Source organism: Nanorana parkeri, unplaced genomic scaffold, assembly GCF_000935625.1.
Source record: "Nanorana parkeri isolate BGI_ZX_2015 unplaced genomic scaffold, ASM93562v1 scaffold518, whole genome shotgun sequence".
Classification (NCBI taxonomy): Eukaryota; Metazoa; Chordata; class Amphibia; order Anura; family Dicroglossidae; genus Nanorana; species Nanorana parkeri.
The window spans coordinates 682,840-703,754 of record NW_017306786.1 but is presented as its reverse complement, the minus strand read 5'-3'; the positions used below and the strand labels follow the sequence as shown (position 1 = coordinate 703,754).

The window sequence follows — 20,915 nt, the reverse complement described above, 5'->3', positions numbered from 1 at the left end:
CCTTGTGACGCATATCTGGTAGTGCACTCACCAAAGCCTTGCGCCAGATTAATTGAAAAAACTGATTTTCATTGTTAGTACAGACAGGTGCGTCTAATTCAAGTAGTTCTGGAATTTTCTTAAAGATCTCTCCCATGTTGGAGTACATGCCATATGGCCTCATTCACACTGCTTAGAGTCGGCCTGTACAGATTCGTGCGGCATGCACGGCCGTATGGGGCCGTTCCTGGGTAGGACAGGTGCTGTGTGTGATTGTACGCAGCAGGCTGTTCTTCCCTATGGGATCATGCGGCCGTACGCTCACCCGAGCTGCACATCCGTGCAGGTGTCCGTGATTGGACGCAGACAGGATCCATCTGGGCTGCGTACGAGTACGGACACCCGCACGGATGTGCAGTTCGGGTGAGCGTACGGCCACATGCTCCCATAGGGAAGAACAGACTGCTGCGTACAATCACACGCAGCACATGTCCTTCCCAGGAGCGGCCCGATACGGCCGTGCATGCCGCACGGATCTGTACGGGTCGACTCTTGGCAGCGTGAATGAGGCCTAAGACAGTGCGTTGAAGAGCATGTGTTTTTGTGTGGAGACAGGCTGTCGTCGTGTGTTGCGGCAGGCAGCCCATTTACAATGGATTGGCTGCAGCTCACCTCAGTGCATGAATAAATAGGCGCTGTTTGCATTTTATTGCAGCGCGGTGTACATGCATTTTAGAGGCGTGTTGGGGTGCTATTCACAATGAATGGTTCTGTAGAGCACAAGAGGGCGCATTAGTGCAACGTTCTGGTAAAAATGATGGGGTTTAGGTATAATTTTAATCGAATCCATGAACACAGGACACAGCTCATGCTCCAGACCCTGATTCATTATCAAGGCATTGTGATCGGTGCAGCCACCTGCATCCTGCCCTGAGCTGCTGCAAGCTAAATGGTATTTGTGATGGGTTGCAAGTCTCGGCTTTCACAGTAGGTAATTCCTAATCGGCTGCTGGTATTCTGTCTAGCTTCTAGCAGGTGTCTTCGGCTTAGGTCTAATTAGAGAAGGCACTACTGTGTGATAAGCAGTGACCGCATGCCTTGTCCATAGATCGTGCTTCTTGCACGCATAGTGTTTCTTACAGCACATCGAACGCTTCCTTCTTTCTAAATCTTTTGTTTTTACACTTTGTCTTGCATTGCTATGATAGAGCAGAGGCTCGCCAATCCATTTTTCTGCCAGGGCTGAATGACTTCCTTTTTCTCAATCTTTGTATAGGAGTGAGATTTGTCTGGATATTAGGGTAAGGCAGGGCTGGGCAAATCACAGGAGCCATGGTGCCCAACTTTTTAGGTTTTCTCTTGTTGATGTCAATGGAGCTGGCTGCTAAAAAAAACAAAACAAAAAAAATCCTGCTCCAGATTGGTTCCTTAATTCCATATTAATTTGTCCACCCCTTGGGTAAGAAGTAAAAACTGAGGTCTGCTGTTAGTATGCCATTCCTTGTGCCTTCCTAAATCCAGTGCTTTATGATTTGTTATGGCCTTATCTAAAGGTTTGTATTTCTTTCTGCCCTTTAAGGGCCTGTTCACACGACGTCCGTTTTCTGTGCTGACCTGATCCGTATGCTCCTGCACTAAAATGTATCCCTATGTGTTTTATGGGCTACAGTTCTCACGTGCGCAGTCCGTTCAGGTTACGACAGAACAATACTGCATGTCACATTTTGTACGGCCAGGAAACGGTCCGGAAATGCAAAACGCGTCAAACGCACTGCAGCTAACATACTGACAGCCCCACTCCAGCAAAAACTGGAACGCATCAAAAACGCGGCAAAACACATAGCGCTGCGTCTGCTGATCTGCACCTGATCCGGACCTGATCAGGACCTGAAACTCATGTGAACAGGCCCTAAAGGAGAACTATGGGGTCAGGGTTTTTCCCCATAGTTCTCCTAAGGGTCACAGGAGAACACAAACTAGCGTTCTCCTGCGACCCAAAGCTCAGAATACCGCGAGCTACAGCTCGCGATATACTGAGACGCTGCAGTATACTGTCCTGGATCCACCCAGCTGCGGGATTGATAGCTGGCTCTGCCGATCCAGAGGCAGAGCCAGCTGTGCCCGCCCCTTCCGTTTCGCCAGTCAGCGCTGGAGGATCGGACAGGGAATGGGGGGGGAATCCCTGCAGGGAGCCGTGAGTGACAGTCACGGCTCTCTGCAGGGATAGATCGAGAAGTGAGCGAGCGACGGTATGCGTTCGCTCACTTCCCGATCTATAGAGCCGACCTGTGACAGTTTCATTGTCACAGGTCGGCTCAGATTATGAGGCTGCGTGACAATCACTCGCCTCATAATTATCCTTTTAAGCTGGGCACACATGGTCATATTTCTTTCATTTTGTTCACGCAGGAGAGTGTGCATTCCCCCCATCACAGTGTCCCTAGCTTATGCATGTGCATTGCATCGCACCACAATGCTTGGTAACTTATTGCCATGCGTTGGTAATGCAATGTGATGTTTAACAAAAGGGTCATGCACTCTTTTAGTGTGATTTAGGTGTGCCGTAACACACCTTGCAGGGCACCTGCATTGTCGCATCACAGAAATGTGAACAGAGCCTTAGGCCTCACGCACATGAGCGTCATTTGGAGCTCATCTCTAAACACATGGTAATAATGCTTTTCTATGGCCGAGTGCAGAACTAGAAGTTTGGCGGCACCTAGGCGCATTTGGTCTAGTCTCATTTACACAAACAAATATGTGTGTCCAAGGACTCTTCAGCATGGTTTTAGAGCCGGTTCACATGATGTGCGGTGACTGGTGTTTTTCCACACTGGATCAATGCCAGTCACCGCAAGGGCACATAAAACATGGGCGGCTCAGCAAAATTGACAGCAGCTTGCACGCTAAAACAGTCATTTAGCATTCGGGCATTGTGAATGAGCCCTTGTGCAGCTAAGTGCATGTAAACACAAGTACGGTATGTTTAAAGGCCGGAGAGATGAGTCTGGGAAGTCTAAGTTTTGCCAAGGCCAATATCTCCTGTGTCCAATGCCGGAGGCCCGAGTGCATGAGAAGCATGGGTCGGGTACAAGTTAGGCTGTCATTTAGGGTATGGATGTGTGTCCCCTGTGCCTAGAATCCTGGGAAGACAACTGTGACAGTTATACAGAGATGTGAGCTATCTATCCAGCTGCACAGCAAGGCCTTGCATGGCAGGAGGAATGGGAGAAATGCCTTTCTCTACTGCTCACAACTTCACATGCATATTGTGCTAGTTCACATGCATGTTGTGGTAACGTGCTGTATGTGCATGGTGGTGCTATTTAATGTGAATGGCATCAAAGCGCACCTGCCCTGATATGTATTACAGTGCACAGCATGCACTACGTTTTCATGTGAAGGGCTTGTTCACACGATGTCCGGAGCAGATCTGCAGACGCGGTGCTATGCGTTTTTGACACGTTTTGTGTTTCCGGACCGGACAAAATGTGACATGCAGTATTTTCTCTGTCTGGACCGGAACGGACTGCGCTTGTGAGAACTGTAGCCCATAAAACATATAGGGATACATTGGGTTGCATTTTGGGTGCAGGAGCGCACGGATCTGGTCCGGACTGAATCCGGACGTCGTGTGAGCAAGCCCTCAAGGTGAATTTGAATGGACAGCCTGATGCATAAACACATTGCAGTTCAATGCATCCTTATATGAATGAGCCCTTTAAAACATGGATCTGACCATTTTTTTGTGTGTCTGTTTCTCTGGAAGTTTGCATGCCGGTCCTAGTTGCAGCACACTTAGCCAAAATGATGCAGAATGCATTTTTGGTCTATTGTGCTGCGTTAGGCAGCCCATCCAAATGCATTGGCAAGCTTAATGCAACGCATGTTTAAAACCTTTCTTGGGGTTAAAAATGAACTCCCCTTGCAGTGGGGCTACCAGCGCACTGCAAGGGTTAACTGCTCGTGTATGTCTGCATGGGACATGATGATGTCAGCGGGCCTGTCGCTGCTGGAACAAAGAGGAGAGGTTGTGGGTGCCGGTCTCGGAGCATGTGGCAGCGGGGATCAGGTAAGTAAAAGTCCTCTGCATGGGTTCCCTAGATGTAAGCGAGCAATTAACCCTTGCAGTGCACGGCAGCCCCATTGCAAGGGTTTAATGCACTTCATACAACCACTCTGCTTTGAATGGGCCCTTAATGAGAGGCCTCCCTCGGTGTATTATTAAAAACAAATGTTCAATGTGGTGGTTCAGGTCATATTCTGCATTGTGCTGTACTACTTCAGGGCAGCAATGGGGGGAGGGGGGATTTATGTACATCGCCTTTTAAACATTGTCAATTGTTTGGATTAAAGGCCTTTTTTAATGACTTTTCCCAAAAGTCTGTGTTTCTGAATATGCGCAAATTATCTCAAGTATCTTAAGTACTTAATAACTGCTCCTGTAAACATTAGAGATTAGTCAAATAATACTTGGATCACTTTTGGCTGCAGTTCTGCTTGGCAGTTGCCAATTTTTGTTCATCAGCCTGTTCTGCCCACCCCAGCTTCCCATTTTAATATACTCTTTTTTTAATGGCTGCAAGCTTTTTTTTCCCCCTCAGATTCCGCCCCCCCTCGCCCACAGTGTATGTGAATATTAATCAAGACTGGAGCAGACAAAATCTGGAGCAGCTGTGCATGGCAACCAATCAGCTTCTCTGTTTCATTTTCAAAGTTTAGCTGAACAAACTGAAGAGAGAAGCTAATTGGTTGCCATGCACAGCTGCTCCAGATCTGATAATTTTCCCCCTGCAGGTTTAGTTTAGAGGCCAACGCTGGCGTAGTATTAAGGTGCCCATACACTGTACGATTAGCGTACGAGAATTGCGGGAAATCCCGCGATCGTACGAGAATCGCAAAGTGTATGGAAGGCGTGCGACCGTTTCTACTGTACGGTCGCACGTCTTCCGTCGAACAAGCAGGCTGGAAAACCTGCCGAGAATCGTACAATTATCAGCGGGTTAGTGGCCTGCTTGTTCGACGACTGCCGAACGGGCCGGTGTGCGCACACTGCCCGTTTGCAGTAACCGGAAGCCCGCCCCTCATTGCAGTCATCGGAAGCCCGCCCCTCAGGGGGGCGGGCTTGCAATGATCGCAAGTACGATCTGCCTGTCCAAGATGGGCAGATCGTACGATTTCTTAATTACTTTACAACCCTCGCAAGACACAGGTCTTGCGAGGGTTGTAAAGTGTATGGGCACCTTTTAGTGTTCTAGGCTGCCTGTGACATGAAGCTAGGCTTTTATGTTATTGGGTGCTATTAACTGGAACCATGCACGGATCCCCTTCTGATCTGAAGGGATGTAAAATTTGTGATGGAGGGAAAGGAAATGACCAAACCCATGTTGGTCTATGGGGAATTGGATGTAAATGGACATGTGGTCATGATAGCCTGTGTTCACAGTACTGCTGCACAGACGGGTACTCGCATGTGTTTACATGAGCGCGCCATTCTGTGCAGGAGTCAGGACCACCCACAGTGACAGATATTAGGATGACCACCCTGCCTGTTATGTGCCCGGCCAGGAAACAGCTGAAAAGTCATTTTAAAGATGTATATGTGGGTAAAGCTGACCATACACCTGTAGATTTTCGATCAAAATTTTTGTTGCGGCCAAGAACCCTCTTTCGATTTTTAGCTCAAATAGCACATCGTGCACAGACCAATGTTGTTTCGGTAATCGCTCGTCAGCAATACTAGCTCACCGAATTTCATCCATCGACCGTACGGATTTTCGTTTGTGCATGTGCAGTGTTCTTTCCCATACAAAAACGCCACTAATCCATCTTCTAATTTATTTTTTCCATTCGAATTGAAAAAAGTTTTCCAGCCTCGTCCTTCCAGAAAATTTGGCCAGGACTACAGTAAAACCAAATCGCTGGGTTACCATCAACTGATTATTGTTCGAAAGACCATTGGTGGACGATTTCCAAACGAAAATCGATAGGTGTATGGGCACCTTTTAGGGGGGCACTGGCGTTGTGTTTTATGTTTTTTGGGTATTTTATGTCCTAACTCAGTCTGATTTGCCTCAGACACTTTTTCCCCCCTCTTTTTAAAGGTAATATGCGAAATATTGAGGCTGCCATTGCAGACCTTAATGCTTATTGCCTGGCTGTCTTTGATAGTACTTTGATTCACAGAACCCCACAGATGGGGGAATATTCATATATGACCACATGCTTTGGGTGAGCTTTCTCGACGTAGAGTCAATGGACCGATTGGATTTTTTCTGGCCCACATCTATTGTTTTATTCTAGGAGAGTCTGGTGTTGAGGATATTGTAAGTGCACTTCCAGCTCTCTCTCCATAGACATAGGTCATACATGTTCGCTCCATGGAAGCGTGTTTGTATCACAATCTTTCAACAATAATATCGCTCGATGACCATAAAGCTAATAAGTAGCTGAAGACTTTCTTGGCTGCTACCCTATCCACAGTATGATTTCTGTGTGATATTAGAGCCCTGTATAGTTGCTTCTCTTTGGAAGTCTGAAGTCATAGCTGGACATCCAGTCAGTTGTTTTTCGCTGCCATTTAGAACAAAAAGGCTTCTGTATAACCTAAGACAGGTGCAGGCTTCAGGGGGTCTATATTTGGATGACATTTAGGTCTTGTTAACAGAAACATTTCACTTTAATTTTTGTTATGGCACAAAATGAGAGTTCATGTCTAAAAATACTATCAATGGACCTGTTACCTACCTGTACAAAGTCATTGTGGGGTTTATGGTCACACGTGTGCCGGAAGAGACTTTCTTATTGACCATGGCGGTCAATAAGAACCGCCATGTGCAGTATAGGCGAATGAACCCTGGAATCGTCTAATGGACAGCAATGAGTTCAGTTAGGTCTGATGTAAATGTCATTCGTTTGTGTACACTGAATAGGCTTTTGTGTCTACGGGGACGCAAAATAAAGATCATTTCTAGTGCTATGGGTAACAAATACCTTCTATCCAGATTTTTAGGAATGAAGTTTATTGTATCAGAGAAACCTACAAGAAACCTGTGTATACGATGGCCTATAAATTCCATACCTAGTTGTATGACCAAGGTATCTCATAGGCATAAGGTGAACCAGCAAAGTGTTTGCCCCTCATTTTGCTTGTCTAATGCTGCCCATACACCTTGCAAAATCCTTCGTCCGATGATCGAACCGCCGTACGATTGTCGTACGGCGGCCCCATCCTGCCCCGATTATCGCAAGGTTCAGCCAGCAGTAATTTAAAAAAAGCACCTGGACGAATTGCGGCAATCGAACGCATGTATTTTCGTTTGCGCATGAGCAGTGTAAATCGTATGAATTTTGACGTACGGAAACGCCACCAAGCTTGCGAAAATCATACGATCGACCAACGTTTTCTAACCTGCTGGTTAGTCAAAAGTCGATCGATTGTACAGTATTTGCGGTTGTACATTGCCCATCAACCTTACAAATATATGACCAAAACGCGACCGCATACGAAAATAGGCCGATATTTATAAGGTGTATGGGCACCTTTACACTACTTTTTATCCTGATTAAAGACTGGGAATGTTTGAGCAGAATCATTAAAATGAACATTATAAGTTGGCCTCGATGCCTAATAGTAGGTGTCTTCAGGTCCCACATCTTTGCAGGTTTCACAGGTTTTCACATCTTTGGTGTTTCTTCATCGCTCCTGCAGAGTTCTTTAATACGAACACCTACCACCGTTTCAGTGTAAGATCTCTGTCCTGCCTCTTCATTCCTAGTTAGATATTTGAATTGAATACGTGGATTAGAAAATGAATGCTAGATGAAATAAAAAAAGAACACCGGTAAACTGTTACAGATTAATTAATTGAACCCAGTGACTAATGTAACCTCATAGCTATGGGCAATGTACTTGAGGTCCATTCTACCGTCAGACAGACCAAGGGCCCATTCACACCACATCCAGATCATCTCCAGACCAAACCAGATTGTTTCCAGACCCAAAATGCATCCTAATGTATCCCTATGCTATTTCTGGCCTCTGTTCACACCAGCTCAGTCCGTTCCAGACCGGAAAAATACTGCATGTCTCATTTTGTCTGGTCTGGAATCCACTGGAACTGCGGCAGGTTCACACAATTTTCCGGACCAGATCTGGTCTGGAAAGTGGTGTGAACCTGCCCTAAGGGTTAGTTGACACCATAGGCATTGCGGCCGGCTCACTTTTTTGCCGGGCTGGAAGGGGTGTGGCGGTCCATTGAAGTGAATTACGCACTACGCATGAAGCACTATTTTGATTGCACTGCACCGGACCACACTGCAGGCACAATGTGCCTTGCGATCCCGTGCGGGCGATCACATTGTGGCCGGAGGGCGTGGCTATGGTGCCATACACTTCAATGGCCCGCCACGCCCCCTCCAGCTCCATCGCAGGCGGCCGCAATGCGATGGAGTGCGTTCCGGTCAGAAACGAACCGGAACGCACTGCCTATGGTGCGAACTAACCCTTGAGGACAGTTCTCCTGCTGGATGGCGCTTGTATGTCCATTGTGTGTTTTTTCTCTAGTTCTCTAGCAATGTACCTTGGAAGTGGCTGGTAACATTGTTTGTTCTGCCTTTGTAAATGCTTTGCATACCATCATACTGGTGAGAATCTTTGTGCATCCTGTCATTGTATGTTTCAATAATACAGTGCATTCCAGAGAAGAATCTGATGGATAAACAAGAGAAGGAATAGCAATGGACTGTGTTTATGGTTTTAGACTCTTTCATTCCAGAAAATAAATCTATATAAAACACCAGAATAGACATTGGAACGTCAGTGAAGGGAAGTTGATCTGGGATATACCTTTTTATTTTTGAGGGCAGTTTGAGTGAGATAATGTGACAGATCATAGATCATAGAGGAAGCATCTGCAGCTTGTAGTATTCATATCGGCCCATCAGTCTGTCTTCTGTAGGCTTCACACTGTCATGGTCATGTAAAATCCAGCTAACCTATTTGGGAAGAACCCGATTTTATATTCAGCCAGACTAATTGAAGATCTTTTGATTTTGGCACATGAGGGAGAAGTAATAGAGGTGAGGAAATAATAGTAACTTCTTTGTTTCTGATGCAGGTTCGGGTCAAGGTACGTCTTCTAACTTTCAGACTGTTTGTTTTCCTCCTTGCCTCCCTCCCTTTCCCCCTCCTCGATCTTCCATTGGAGGAGGGCCTGGGAGGGCTTGGTTTTCCCCTCTTTTACTGTATGTACTGGGAAGTTTTGGAGCAGGTCCTGTCACTGTGCTGCCTGTCTATTATGTGAGAATGCTGGGAGACCCCACGCCACTCTCTCCAGACAGGACCCTGCTCACGGGCAGCCCAAAATCTGGATTTAGTTGCAAGATGGTCCTGCAGGCAGTGGGCAGAGTTTTAAGGTAGGAGTTATTTGGTTTTGTTCAGGTTGCTTTGTTGTTTGTTTTTTTTCGTTTTGATTTTTTTTTTTTTTAAGCCGTGGTATGTTGGCTGTAGCTGGCTGATCTCTCCTTTGCATAGTCCTGTGAAGAATTCCATGCTGAAGGTTAACCAGTTAATGTCTTCTCTGCCATACCTTTGTAAGTGGAGTTGGAACATCTGCAATGCCAGCTCACAGGTTGGGGCTTGTAGCGCATACGTGTTATGCAATGTGCACGCTGGCTTATCTTGCTGTAATGGCATTGCATGTTGGGTTCTAGTCTTTCTGCCATTAAGTGGTTGATTAGTAAAGAAGATAACGGGGGCTCTCATATTTTAAAAAGAATTCAAGAAAAGCAACTTGTAATTTCTTCTTATTTCTAACCGTAACTACAAGCTGACTGGTTATCGGCAATGGGGACATCTTTTCTCTAGTTTGGTGGTGGCTTCTCGGCTCTCCTGGTAGATGCTGATTGGCAGCCTCCAGGGAATGAAGGAACATTTGGGTTAGACCATTTTATAGAAATGAGAACTGGGGAGATTGTTGTCTGTAGCCTGAGCGCCTTCACGTGACAGTTCATACCTGTGAAATGCTTTTAATGCTGCACAGGTACAAAAGGACAAATAACTTGGTCATATGTCCGAGCGCTTGGCTTCAGGATTGGGCCATGATAAAGTCAGTGTGTGCATTGTGTTATTAGCTTTGTTAGGGGTTCACTGATGTTTGAGTGCACACATACCAGTAAATACAGTTTATACCTTAGGGCTTGTTCACACCAAGCATGTTCCAGGAGCAGAGCAGATCTGTTACAGACCGGATCAAAACTGCGTCCAATGGTATTTTGGGCTCTAGTTCACACCGGAGCGTTCAGTTCCAGAGCATGTAAAAAAACCTGCAGCAAGCCCTATTCTACCTGCTCTGGAACGCATGCAAACGCCCTGGAACGCACTGGAAGCCCATTTTAAACTAAACGGCCCTGAATGCATCAAAAACATGGCAAAAAATGCGGTATAACGCACTGCATGTGCAGAAACTCACGCAGACCTGCTATGCATTTGGTGTGAACAAGGCCCTATATAAATGTTCCAAATTTTCTGTACCATTGACCCTAGTTCTGACAATTGTATAGTAAGTTGGAGTTTTAAGTGGACCCCTGTGGATGGACAAAACCCTGTTTTAAATAACCATTTTAAAAGAAATTCCGACAAGGTGCTCAGTAATCTTCCTCCTCGAAATTTTGAAAAAAAACATTTCTAAAAATGCACAGGCGTTCTTTGGTAGGGAGGGTGGGGGGTCATGGGGAGCTCTGCACGGACAGATAGGGAAATTCAAAATAAAGGGGTTCTGGCTTTTTTGTGGAAGGGTTGTGCACTTTAAATTCAGTGGTGGCACTTTATCATAGCCATTGCGAGTGTTTGAACTCTCACGTGGTCGCACGTGATATATTTGCAGCAGATTTATGTTGCTAGTGTAATGTTCTTCATAAATGAGGTTTAATAGACTCAAGGAAAGAAGACTCGTAACTTCAGGCAAAAAGCTTAACTGTCGCTTCTTGAAGTGTTAATGGGGACTTCTTAAGTAGCAATTGTTTTGTTAGAGGATGCCCCAGTTTCAGACAGCCGCAGGACAAAAGCAGATGTGAACAGTTGTGAACTTTCGCAAAACGCGTGCAATCTGGAAAATAGCGCAAGCTCTGGTCAAAAGGAGCGCACATGTTAAAAGGAGCGGCTAAACTGATTTGCACATTGACAACAAAAAAAAAATGATCTAGGAGGCTAAAAATGTCACAATTGCTTTGATAAATTCCCCCCCAGCGTGTATATAAATATATGTATATATGTCAGTAGAGAAAATATGAATGTAGAATGTGGAATCCAGTCAGTCCTGTCATAAGCCAGCGGCCACATAGGCTCCAGGGAACGTGCACTTCCTTTTACTGACGTTGGTAACAAAAATTCTCAAGTTAAAGGTGCACTTTATTTGGTTGTTTCCAAGCAAAATGTTGCATTGCGACTCGCATAGCTGCAGATTGGTTGCGCTGATATTTACAGACTTTTAGGCCGCATTTACACGGGTAGATATGCGTATAGTACCATGAGCAGCATATGCAAATGGCTCCATACACATAGCTGCGTATGGAGCCGTATATTTGCTGGGCATAAAAATGCGCAAAAACAGAATGGAACCGAGATGCGTCCGGCGTATTTCTGCATATGTGTGCGCATGTACGCGCGTACAGTTGACTTCTATTACTAATGATGCATTGTGGGATTGCAAATAGTGCACGCATATACGATCGTATATACCAGCATTATGCGCGCGTATATACGCAATATACAATTTTGCTCTTGCGTTGTGTGTGAATGAGGCCTTATGGAGCCGATAGCTCTGCTTGCCAGAATCCTTCTTTGCTAAAGCTGGCCATACACCTATAGATTATTTGCAGATTTTCTATGGTCAGATGGAGGAGTCTCCCACTAGGCCAAGCGTCAGTATCTTGCTAGTTGGCCCCAATCTGATTGGATGCAGGCATTGTTCAGGTATTGTGACAGCCAGCAGGGCCGACTAGCAAGATACTGAGTTTAGCGTAGATAGAGGAATCTGTTGCACTTTTTCCATCTGACTCTAGAAAATCTGCAGATAATCTATAGGTGTATGGCCAGTTTAAGGGACATACCTGCAGGTGTGAATGTGGGGTGTCCATACCAGCATAAGATGGCATAGGTGCCAAACTCGGACAGGATTAGCAGTTTATGAAAACATCTACTTGTAAGGAAATGCACTTTAAAAACTTTTAAGTGTGAAAGCCATCACAGCCTGTCTGTGTATACATTAAGCTTCCACTAAATCTTCTCCTGCGTGTCCCAGGAGCCCCAGACCGGTTATACATAGCACAACGTCTAGCTTTGCATTTCACAATGCGGTGTCCTGTACCTAGCTGAAGACCGTGTGTGTGCGCCCAAGAGGTCACTGTGAGGTGATATTTGCATACTGAGCACCCCAGGTTTTTGAGCTTTAAGAAGAAATAAGTTTTGAACATCATGGGTATTGGTCCTCGTAAAGGAAACCTGGGGGCTGACATGCATCTGGAAATGCGTATAGCCTGGCTGCCTCAGGCTCCAATCATTGGGGTCCTCGACCTGAAACAAGCAAACAGCAGATAATCCATGTGAAGTCAGAAATGTTGATACTTGAAGGTCCGTAGCTCAGTGTTGGCATGACAGCCAGGCAACCAACGTTTACAGAAGTCACCAATGGCAGACTGTTTTCATATGCTTTGCCTCAATAGATGAGTTTTTTCTGCATCTGGATATTGGCTTGGCAGTTTTTGGTGTGGGAGTTTTTTGGTACACAAAATTTCAACACAAATACCCTTTCCCACATGTGTTATACACATCTGAATAAATCATTTATGACCCCTATAGCTGGCCATACAATTATAGATTATGTGCAGATTTTCTATGGTCACATGGAAAAAGTGCAACAGATTCCTCCATCTACACTAAACTGTGTGGATGGAGGAATCTCCCAGTGGGCCAAGCTTCACTATCTTGCTAGTCGGCCCCGCCGGCCGTCAAAATACCTGAAGAATGCCTGCATCCAATCAGATTGTTCAGGTATTTTGCAAAATCAATACTTGGCTAATTGCAGTGTTCAATGCTATTGCCCTACTGGTGGATACAACTGTTATGGAAGCTTTGTCTTTAAAGTACAAATTATAAAAAGTGAAAAACAATTAGCCGTGTTCACATATTTATATGTACAAATGATAGGCTGTCCTGCCTGTCAACACAATACAAGAGTCCCCTGTAGTTGTCATCTTTTGTACTACCGTTGTCTCAATAGCTGAGCAGCATTGCCGCTATTTCTCCTGTCTCCGTCACAAGTATTCTACAGTTTTGTACCCTTGGCACTTACCCCAACCACTTGTGTATTTGTATAAATGTATGTGAAGACATCTTCTATATTTGTAACTTAATAAAAAACTTTATTTGGAAAAAAAAAGATAGAAAGAGTATAGGTTGAGGACTATGGGATAGAAAGAGTATAGGTTGAGGACTATGGGATAGAAAGAGTATAGGTTGATGGCTATGGGATAGAAAGAGTATAGGTTAATGACTATGGGATAGAAGAGTATAGGTTGATGACTATGGGATAGAAAGAGCATAGGTTGATGACTATGGGATAGAAAGAGCATAGGTTGATGACTATGGGATAGAAAGAGCATAGGTTGATGGCTATGGGATAGAAAGAGTATAGGTTGATAACTATGGGATAGAAAGAGTATAGGTTGATGACTATGGGATAGAAAGAGTATAGGTTAATGACTATGGGATAGAAAGAGCATAGGTTGATGACTATGGGATAGAAAGAGTATAGGTTGATGACTATGGGATAGAAAGAGTATAGGTTAATGACTATGGGATAGAAAGAGTATAGGTTAATGACTATGGGATAGAAAGAGTGTAGGTTGATGACTATGGGATTGAAAGAGGGATAGAGTATAGGTTGATGATTATAGTGCTTGTGGTCGAGGGCAGAAGTGCTTGCTATATGCTGGCTTCGCTCTCTCCAGTTGTCCAATGTTTAGAGAGATGGATTCTCGACAGTCTCTGGCATGAGTGTGTTAATGTGAGGTTTTTGAAGAACTGTGGCCTGGCAGACTTGCGTGTAGAACAAATGTAGACTTGTATGAGAAGTGAAAAAACACATCCGGCTTGGAGAAAGCTCTATATAAAGGGCTCTGTGTGGAGGTGTAGGTACAGGACAGTGTACGGGTGAACTGTCCTGCCAAATGTTGAGACTAAGAATTTGTGGTAGATGGGTCATATAGCAGGAGCACAGCAAATACTGCAAGTCTGGGAATAGGCCAATCGGAACAATTCACATAGGACTACAAGTATGGGAGTCAATAAAGTGAACATGTCATGGAAGAAGCACAGACATTGCCATTACTGTACACCAGGAGTGGATAAATTATTATGGGGTTTAGGAGCCAGTCTGTCCAAGCCAGCAGGATTTTTTTTGTAGGAGCCAGCTCCATTAACGACAACTAGAGAAAATCTCAATGATCGGGCGCCAGCTGTAATTTTTAAAGGAGAACTATGGGGTCAGTGTTTTTCCCCATAGTTCTCCTTGGGGTAGCAGGAGGACACAAACTAGCGTCCTCCCGTTACCCTAAGCTCAGTATACCGCAAGCTACAGCTCGCGGTATACTGAGACGCCGCACCTGGAGCGGATCCCGACTTAGATGACTGGATCCGCCCAGCTGCGTGAGTGACAGCTGGCTCTGCCTATCTAGAGGCAGAGCCAGCTGTACCCGCCCCCTCCCCCGTCCGTTCCGCCAGTCAGCGCTGTCAGATCGGAGCGGGGAGAGGGGAATCCAGCCCCTCCCCTGTCACGGCAGAGAGCCGTGACAGGATCGAGAGGTGAGGGAACCCGGTATGTGTTCCCTCACCTCCCGATCTACTGAGCCGACCTGTGACAGTCTCATTGTCACAGGTCAGCTAGAACTATGAGGTGAGTGGAAATCACTCATGTCATAGTTCTCCTTTTAAGGAGCATTGGACAACCTGGCTCCTGGGATTTGTCCAGCCCTGATGCACATAAAGGAACGGCTGCTGCTTGAGGGAACAACACACCTTCAGAACTTGTTAGCTCCCCCAGTTCCACAGCTTTGCTGAACTGAGGTATGAAGACATGAAGAAAACAAAGTCTGTGAGGAGGTTGAAGGAAACCAGGCGGTTTATTCCAGCAGTGCACGTGCAATGACGGAACACATTGATGCATTTTCCTGCTACAAAGCTTTACTCAGCCTTTTGAGCAAGTGCTGTAGCACAAGATGCGTCAAGGCATTCCTGTCATATGTGCACTGTTATAAACCTCCTGGTTTCCTTCAACCTCCTTCTAGAGTTTTTTTTTGTATAGAGTGTTCCATTGCCAATTCTGAAAATGCTAGTTACCAGGCTTTCATCCTGCCGCTCTGGCATTAGTACATTGAGTCACTGACCACCTTTGTTGATGCCTTTTTAAAGTTCCATTCAGCTCCAGCTTGGCAATATTAAATACAGATCCTAATTAACTTTGAACCAGAGGCCAACGGGCTTCACTGAGCTTTAGCACTGCTTGATGCTTGTTGAAAGGCTGTTAGTGACTTGTTTAAAGTGACAGTCCGCTGTCCCAATATGACCTTTGTTTAATATCACCACTCACTGCCATTGTAATTAAAGTGCACTTATCAAAAGAGTTTATTTCACATAACGCAAAGATCTCTCTGGCTATCACCATTTTGAGTAGTCTCATTTGTTCATGTCCTAAGGAAGGGGAATGTACAGTATATACCCCTAAAGAAAACTTGGCTGGTTTATCAAGTTTTATCAAACTGTGAACAATAGACACTTCTTTTGGACTCTAGTATTTGTTTGGTTTGGCACCCATCATTGTTGATCCATGTTTGAGTCTTTCGGGTCTCCTATGAGAAGAACCCGGTTGTTTGAAGCCACCTTACTGGAGTCAGTGAGCTTGTTTCTAATCTTTAGAAGCCTGAACTCCTATAGGAATATACAGTTTGTACTGGAATACTGGAAATGGCACTATATGCAATAAAGGTCTGCTTAACATAGGACAATAGGATAAAAAAGGTGTGCCAAGAACTGCATGCATCTAAAATGGTCACATAACATCATTGGCGTTTTACAGAAACTTCAGTCCTTTTTGTAAAGTAAACGAATGCTGGACTCCAGGCGGACAGTTAAGTCTGGGCTGGACAAATCCCAGGAACCAGTCCCAGTCACGTTCAGTTCCTTAGCCAAGCTGCAGCAGTTTCACTGAATGCTTCGGCTGCACAGTGCTAAGCAAAATGGCGGAGGATTCTGTGTTAGTGACATTAAAGTCACATTTTATTGGCCACTTTATTCGGTAAACCTTGCTAGTACCGGGTTGTACCCCCTTTTGTCTTCAGAATTGCCTTAGGGCAAGTTCACACCATTTTCTGGACCAGATCTGGAACGCACTGCTTTGCGTTTTGCCGCGCTTCAGCTGCGTTCAATACAGATAGCCAGGAAAAGAGCAGCACAATGCTTGCATATAAGAGACATGAACATGCCACAGTTGTTCTTTTCAGAGTTGCTCAAATGATCATAGTCAGGGACAACCTGGGCAGCAATGCCTCTCTACTTGTCCATCTTCCTAGTATTGTTCTTATACTGCCCATGTCTCGGATCATACAGCTCTGGGCAGGCTTCCAAAAGTTCTACAAAGAATTCAGTGTCCACTTCAGCCATCGTGGTTCCTATCTACACAAATCTCTCTCTCCTCAGAAGAAGGAAGTCCAGGGGTGATGAGATCATCCAAACCAGCCCCAAGAAATTGTTTTTTTCCCCCTTACGTTGCGCTCCGGTGCATTTTTTGACGCGTTTGTGCGCATTCCAGACCAGACAAAATGTGACCCGCAGTATTTGTCTGGTCTGGAACTGACTGCGATGGTGTGAACTGAGGCCAAGAAGAGCATAGGGAAACATTGGGATGCATTTTAGGTCCAGAAACAATCTGTTCTGGTCTCGAGTTGATCTGGAGGTAATGTGAATGGACCCTTAAAGTTGTATTAAGGTCTGGGCGTTTTTTACCTTAAAGGAGAACCTGACGGGGGCTGCGTTCTAATCACACACAGCACCTGTCCTTCCCGGCAGCTACTTGGTATGCCCGCGCACGCAGCACGGAGCTGTACTTGCAGGCCGATTCGTGTGTGAATGAGGCCTAAATCTGGATGGCCTTTTCTGCTTTTTAAAAAAAAACTTGATTGTTTGTACGCTTTATAAATGCAAACATACCTGGAAATTAGGGATGCACCGATACCACTTTTTTAAGACCGAGTACAGGTATTCCTCACTTCACGCCCGAGTTCCGTACCTCCGACCAGGTCGTTAAACGAATTGGTCGTTAACTGAGGAACTCTATACAGTACTGTACTGCATTAGTACAGTACTGTATAGCGTTGCAGATGTACAGTACCGAACAGTGTACTGTACATCGGGCAATGAAAACACTTACCGGGACCCGCAGTGAAGATCAGGGGAAAATAACTTCCGCCGGCGTCGCACTGACGCTGACGCGCAAGGTCGGAGGTCGCTCGGAGGACAGTCGTAAGTGCGAGTGGTCGCAAAGCAGGTAACTCGTTAAGCAAGGATTATCTGTACTGATACTTTTGATCAAGTACTCGCAGATACCAATTACCGACACTTTTTCTTAAAGGGACAGGTCACATTTTTTCTAAAGCAATACAAACTAATGGTTTAAAGTCACTTTCTTAATATTATGATTCATGAGATGACGAGGGAGCATTACACCAGCTTCCCGGCCAATCAGAATGCCGGGCGCTGCGTCATTAAACGGCTTCCGGATTAGCTAGCTTCCTGACCAATCGGCAAGCCGGGCAGCACGGCATTGCACGCTACCCGTGGCACTTTCCTAGAATAAGTATGCAGATAAGGACCTTTGACACTTCTGGTTTTCTGAAGAGCAAACTTACACTGAGTTAGTTACTCATAGTATTAAAGCCAGAGGGTCATCACAACCACCAAGAAACTAGTATTTTTGGAAGGCGGTTTGCAATGGTAGTCCCCATATTTCACTCAGAGGCTTACTATAGGTTGTGCACCATGTCTGTTCAGTAGCAGTACTGAACAGATGCATTGTATGCTGGGGAGTGTTGGATCATGTTATGGGCTTCGGCTATATGGATTGTAGGGTTCTGCAGTGAGTTTTGAACTCTTCTTGGCAGCCTCCAACCATTCCTCTCTTTAGGAGCCACAAGTCACAGCATGCTGTTACCTAAGCAGCTTGAGGGCCCTCAAGTTGCGAGCTCCTGACGTAATTGTAAACATTCTGAATATCGTTGTTTTAGTTGAACATGACATTGGCTCAGTTTATCAAAGAAAGAAGCTCTTTTGTGACCATTCCTCGTTGTCTCCACTTCTTGTCCTCTGAAGTAGGAAAAAAAGTCCCGCTGCCATCCTGTAATATGCATGCTCATTATTTTACTGGGTATAAGCAGTGACATCATTGTGATGTAATGAAAGGGTGGGAGAGAATTAACATTGTTCAGGTTGGCATGTGTTGGCATGCTTAGGAGCTGTTCTCCCAATAAAAATGGTTTAAAGTTGATCTTCAGTTTTATTAGTAAAAAAATCAAATTTATGTACAAGATGTCAGCAAAATTTGTATACTGCAGATTGTTACCTACTTCTATTCAATAGATAATAACTGGGACCTTCCAGTACACTTGCTCATTGAGTTCTTGGTGTGAGGTTCTGCCATTGCTCCGTGTTCAGTCTGTGGTGTAATATAGACCCTTGGTTCTCAACTGGTGGGTCGTGACCTAAAAGTGGATTGCGACCCCATGTTCAGTCAGTCACTGCATACCTTCCACTTTTCTAGGTGAGAGGCTCCTCAGCCTCCCCCAGAGCGCAGCACTGTCAGTACTGACACCAAGCAGCCATTCAAAATATGCTGCCCGGTGCTGAGTGTCAGCTTTAGGTGGGGTGGGATAGGGCTATGGCCGTGTGGGAGCTCCATTCATACATGCATTGCTTACAGTTCCTTCATGTGCCCTGTAGAGGTGCCTGGACCGGAGTGTCGTCACATTCTGGCTCCCGACATCTGTACAGGGCGCACAAGGGAGCTGGGCAAGCAATGCACATATGGATGGAGCTCCATCACAGCCCACACTGGACCCCAGGCTGAGGATCCACTCCAGTTCCCGAGAAGATAGGGAGACTTTTTTGTATGAGTGTGTGAGATTGTGTCTGGTTATGTGTCTGTCAGTGTTTTTGAGGGCCCGTTCACACTAGTACAATGTGTTAATCGCACAGTCCCCTGCGATTAATGCACTGTACCATGCAAAATCACTGCAAACTCTGGTTTAAGAGGTGTGTTGCATTTCCATTCATTAGAATGGCAACCCAAACGCACCTCCCACCCACAGTTCGATCACCTGCACTGGAACGCACGGAACTGCAACTTCGTGCATTCCAGTGCGGTGCGCCTCGGGTCACGACTTAATGATCAAGGACAAATGTGGGTCCTGAGGTTACACAGGTTGAGAACCACTGATATAGACCATTGCACCTCCTCCCACCATCCCTTTGGATTTGCGGCACCCTTGCTAGTATCTCGCTAGAGATAAAACAGTGCAGTGAATCTGGTAGTGGATGACTATCTCGCACATTTTGGGAAATCCTGTCTACAGATGATTGCTGCCATGGCTGTAATGGAACAAAATGGGAATTTTCTACCAGTTTCATTAAAAAGTTACATGGCTTGTGTATCACTTGTATCAGGATTTTTGTGGAACTAGAGGTTTCCTGTAATTGTGTTTTTAGTGGTTTCAACAGTTCCTCCGGTTCCTCATCCAAACAAAAGTCATTCTTTTACTTTCTAATGCAATTTATTTTTGAAAAAAATACAGCTGGTTGGGTTCTCCACTGCCAAATAATTAAATGTGTGCTACCAGGGACCACATAGACTGTTCATGCTACATGTTTGTTTCTGGAGTTTTGAGTCATGGCGCAGGGGCAAGCTCAGTACATCATCGGCGTTGTTTCAAAAATGTTTTAGCTTTCAGGAAGCATCAGATGACACATACAACACTATAAACCTGAGTAGACCTGTCTCTACCATGTTCTGCTTTTAGTGGTTCATCCTTCTGCATCATTTACCATATTACTTCTACATTCCAAATTGTTTTTGTAAGTCTTAAAAGATCAGTCAACGGAAACCTGACATTTCAGTTTTTGGTACCGCGTTTCCCCGAAAATAAGACACTGTCTTATATATTTATTTATTTTTTCAAAAAAACACAATAGGTCTTATTTTCGGGGTAGGTCTTATTTTTTTCTTTTTTTTTATTGTACAATCCACACTTATTCATGTACAACAGTCTGCGTGTATTCATGTACAAAAATATGGTGATCAGTGCAATGAGGGGGCCGTACCTTTCTAAGAGCAATTTGCTAACCAATCGCTGGCCAGAATGAGCGAAGCACACTTTCACTATCGATTCCTCACCGGCGGAGTGCATTTGTTATCACTCCGTCTGTGGCAGGTGCCGGCGCTATAGAGGAGGCATCGGCTCTTGTGGCTCTGCTCCCTCCGGTGCCGCCTCGCTTCCTCTAGCGCTGGCTTCGTTGGCACTGCTGATTCTCTCCTGCCTCTCCCGCGGCTCTTCAAGTTCCCTCTTATGCCACCACCGGCCCTGGGAATGGTCACAACTAGGTCTTATTTTTGGGGTTGGTCTTATATTTTAGCAATTCCTAAAAATAGTACTAGGTCTTATTTTCGGGGTAGGTCTTATTTTTAGGGAAACAGGGTAGTTGCTGGAGAGTTAAAACCCCTAACACAGGGCTGGGTCCCGTGAGCCAGGTAGCCAATGCTGCCTAGAAATGACAGCTGGCGGCTAACTTTTGAGGTTTTCCCCAGTTGCTGTCAAATTTGCTGCCTCCTAAA

General features: G+C 45.2%; 1 protein-coding gene across 2 annotated transcripts in view; it reads left to right on the top strand.

Moving 5' to 3' along the window:
• MOB2 (MOB kinase activator 2) overlaps positions 1–20,915 on the top strand; it is a 59,415-nt gene that overhangs the window by 22,843 nt on the left and 15,657 nt on the right. Inside the window, exon 1 of one of the 2 annotated variants that reach the window (XM_018561354.1) lies at positions 9,240–9,396. The exons of the other annotated variant lie outside the window; for it this stretch is intronic. Within the exon in view, the coding sequence (XP_018416856.1) occupies positions 9,287–9,396 (110 nt within the window). The 5' untranslated portion in view covers positions 9,240–9,286. Of the gene's footprint in view, positions 1–9,239; positions 9,397–20,915 lie in introns of those variants that run through there. 2 annotated transcript variants of the gene reach the window in all.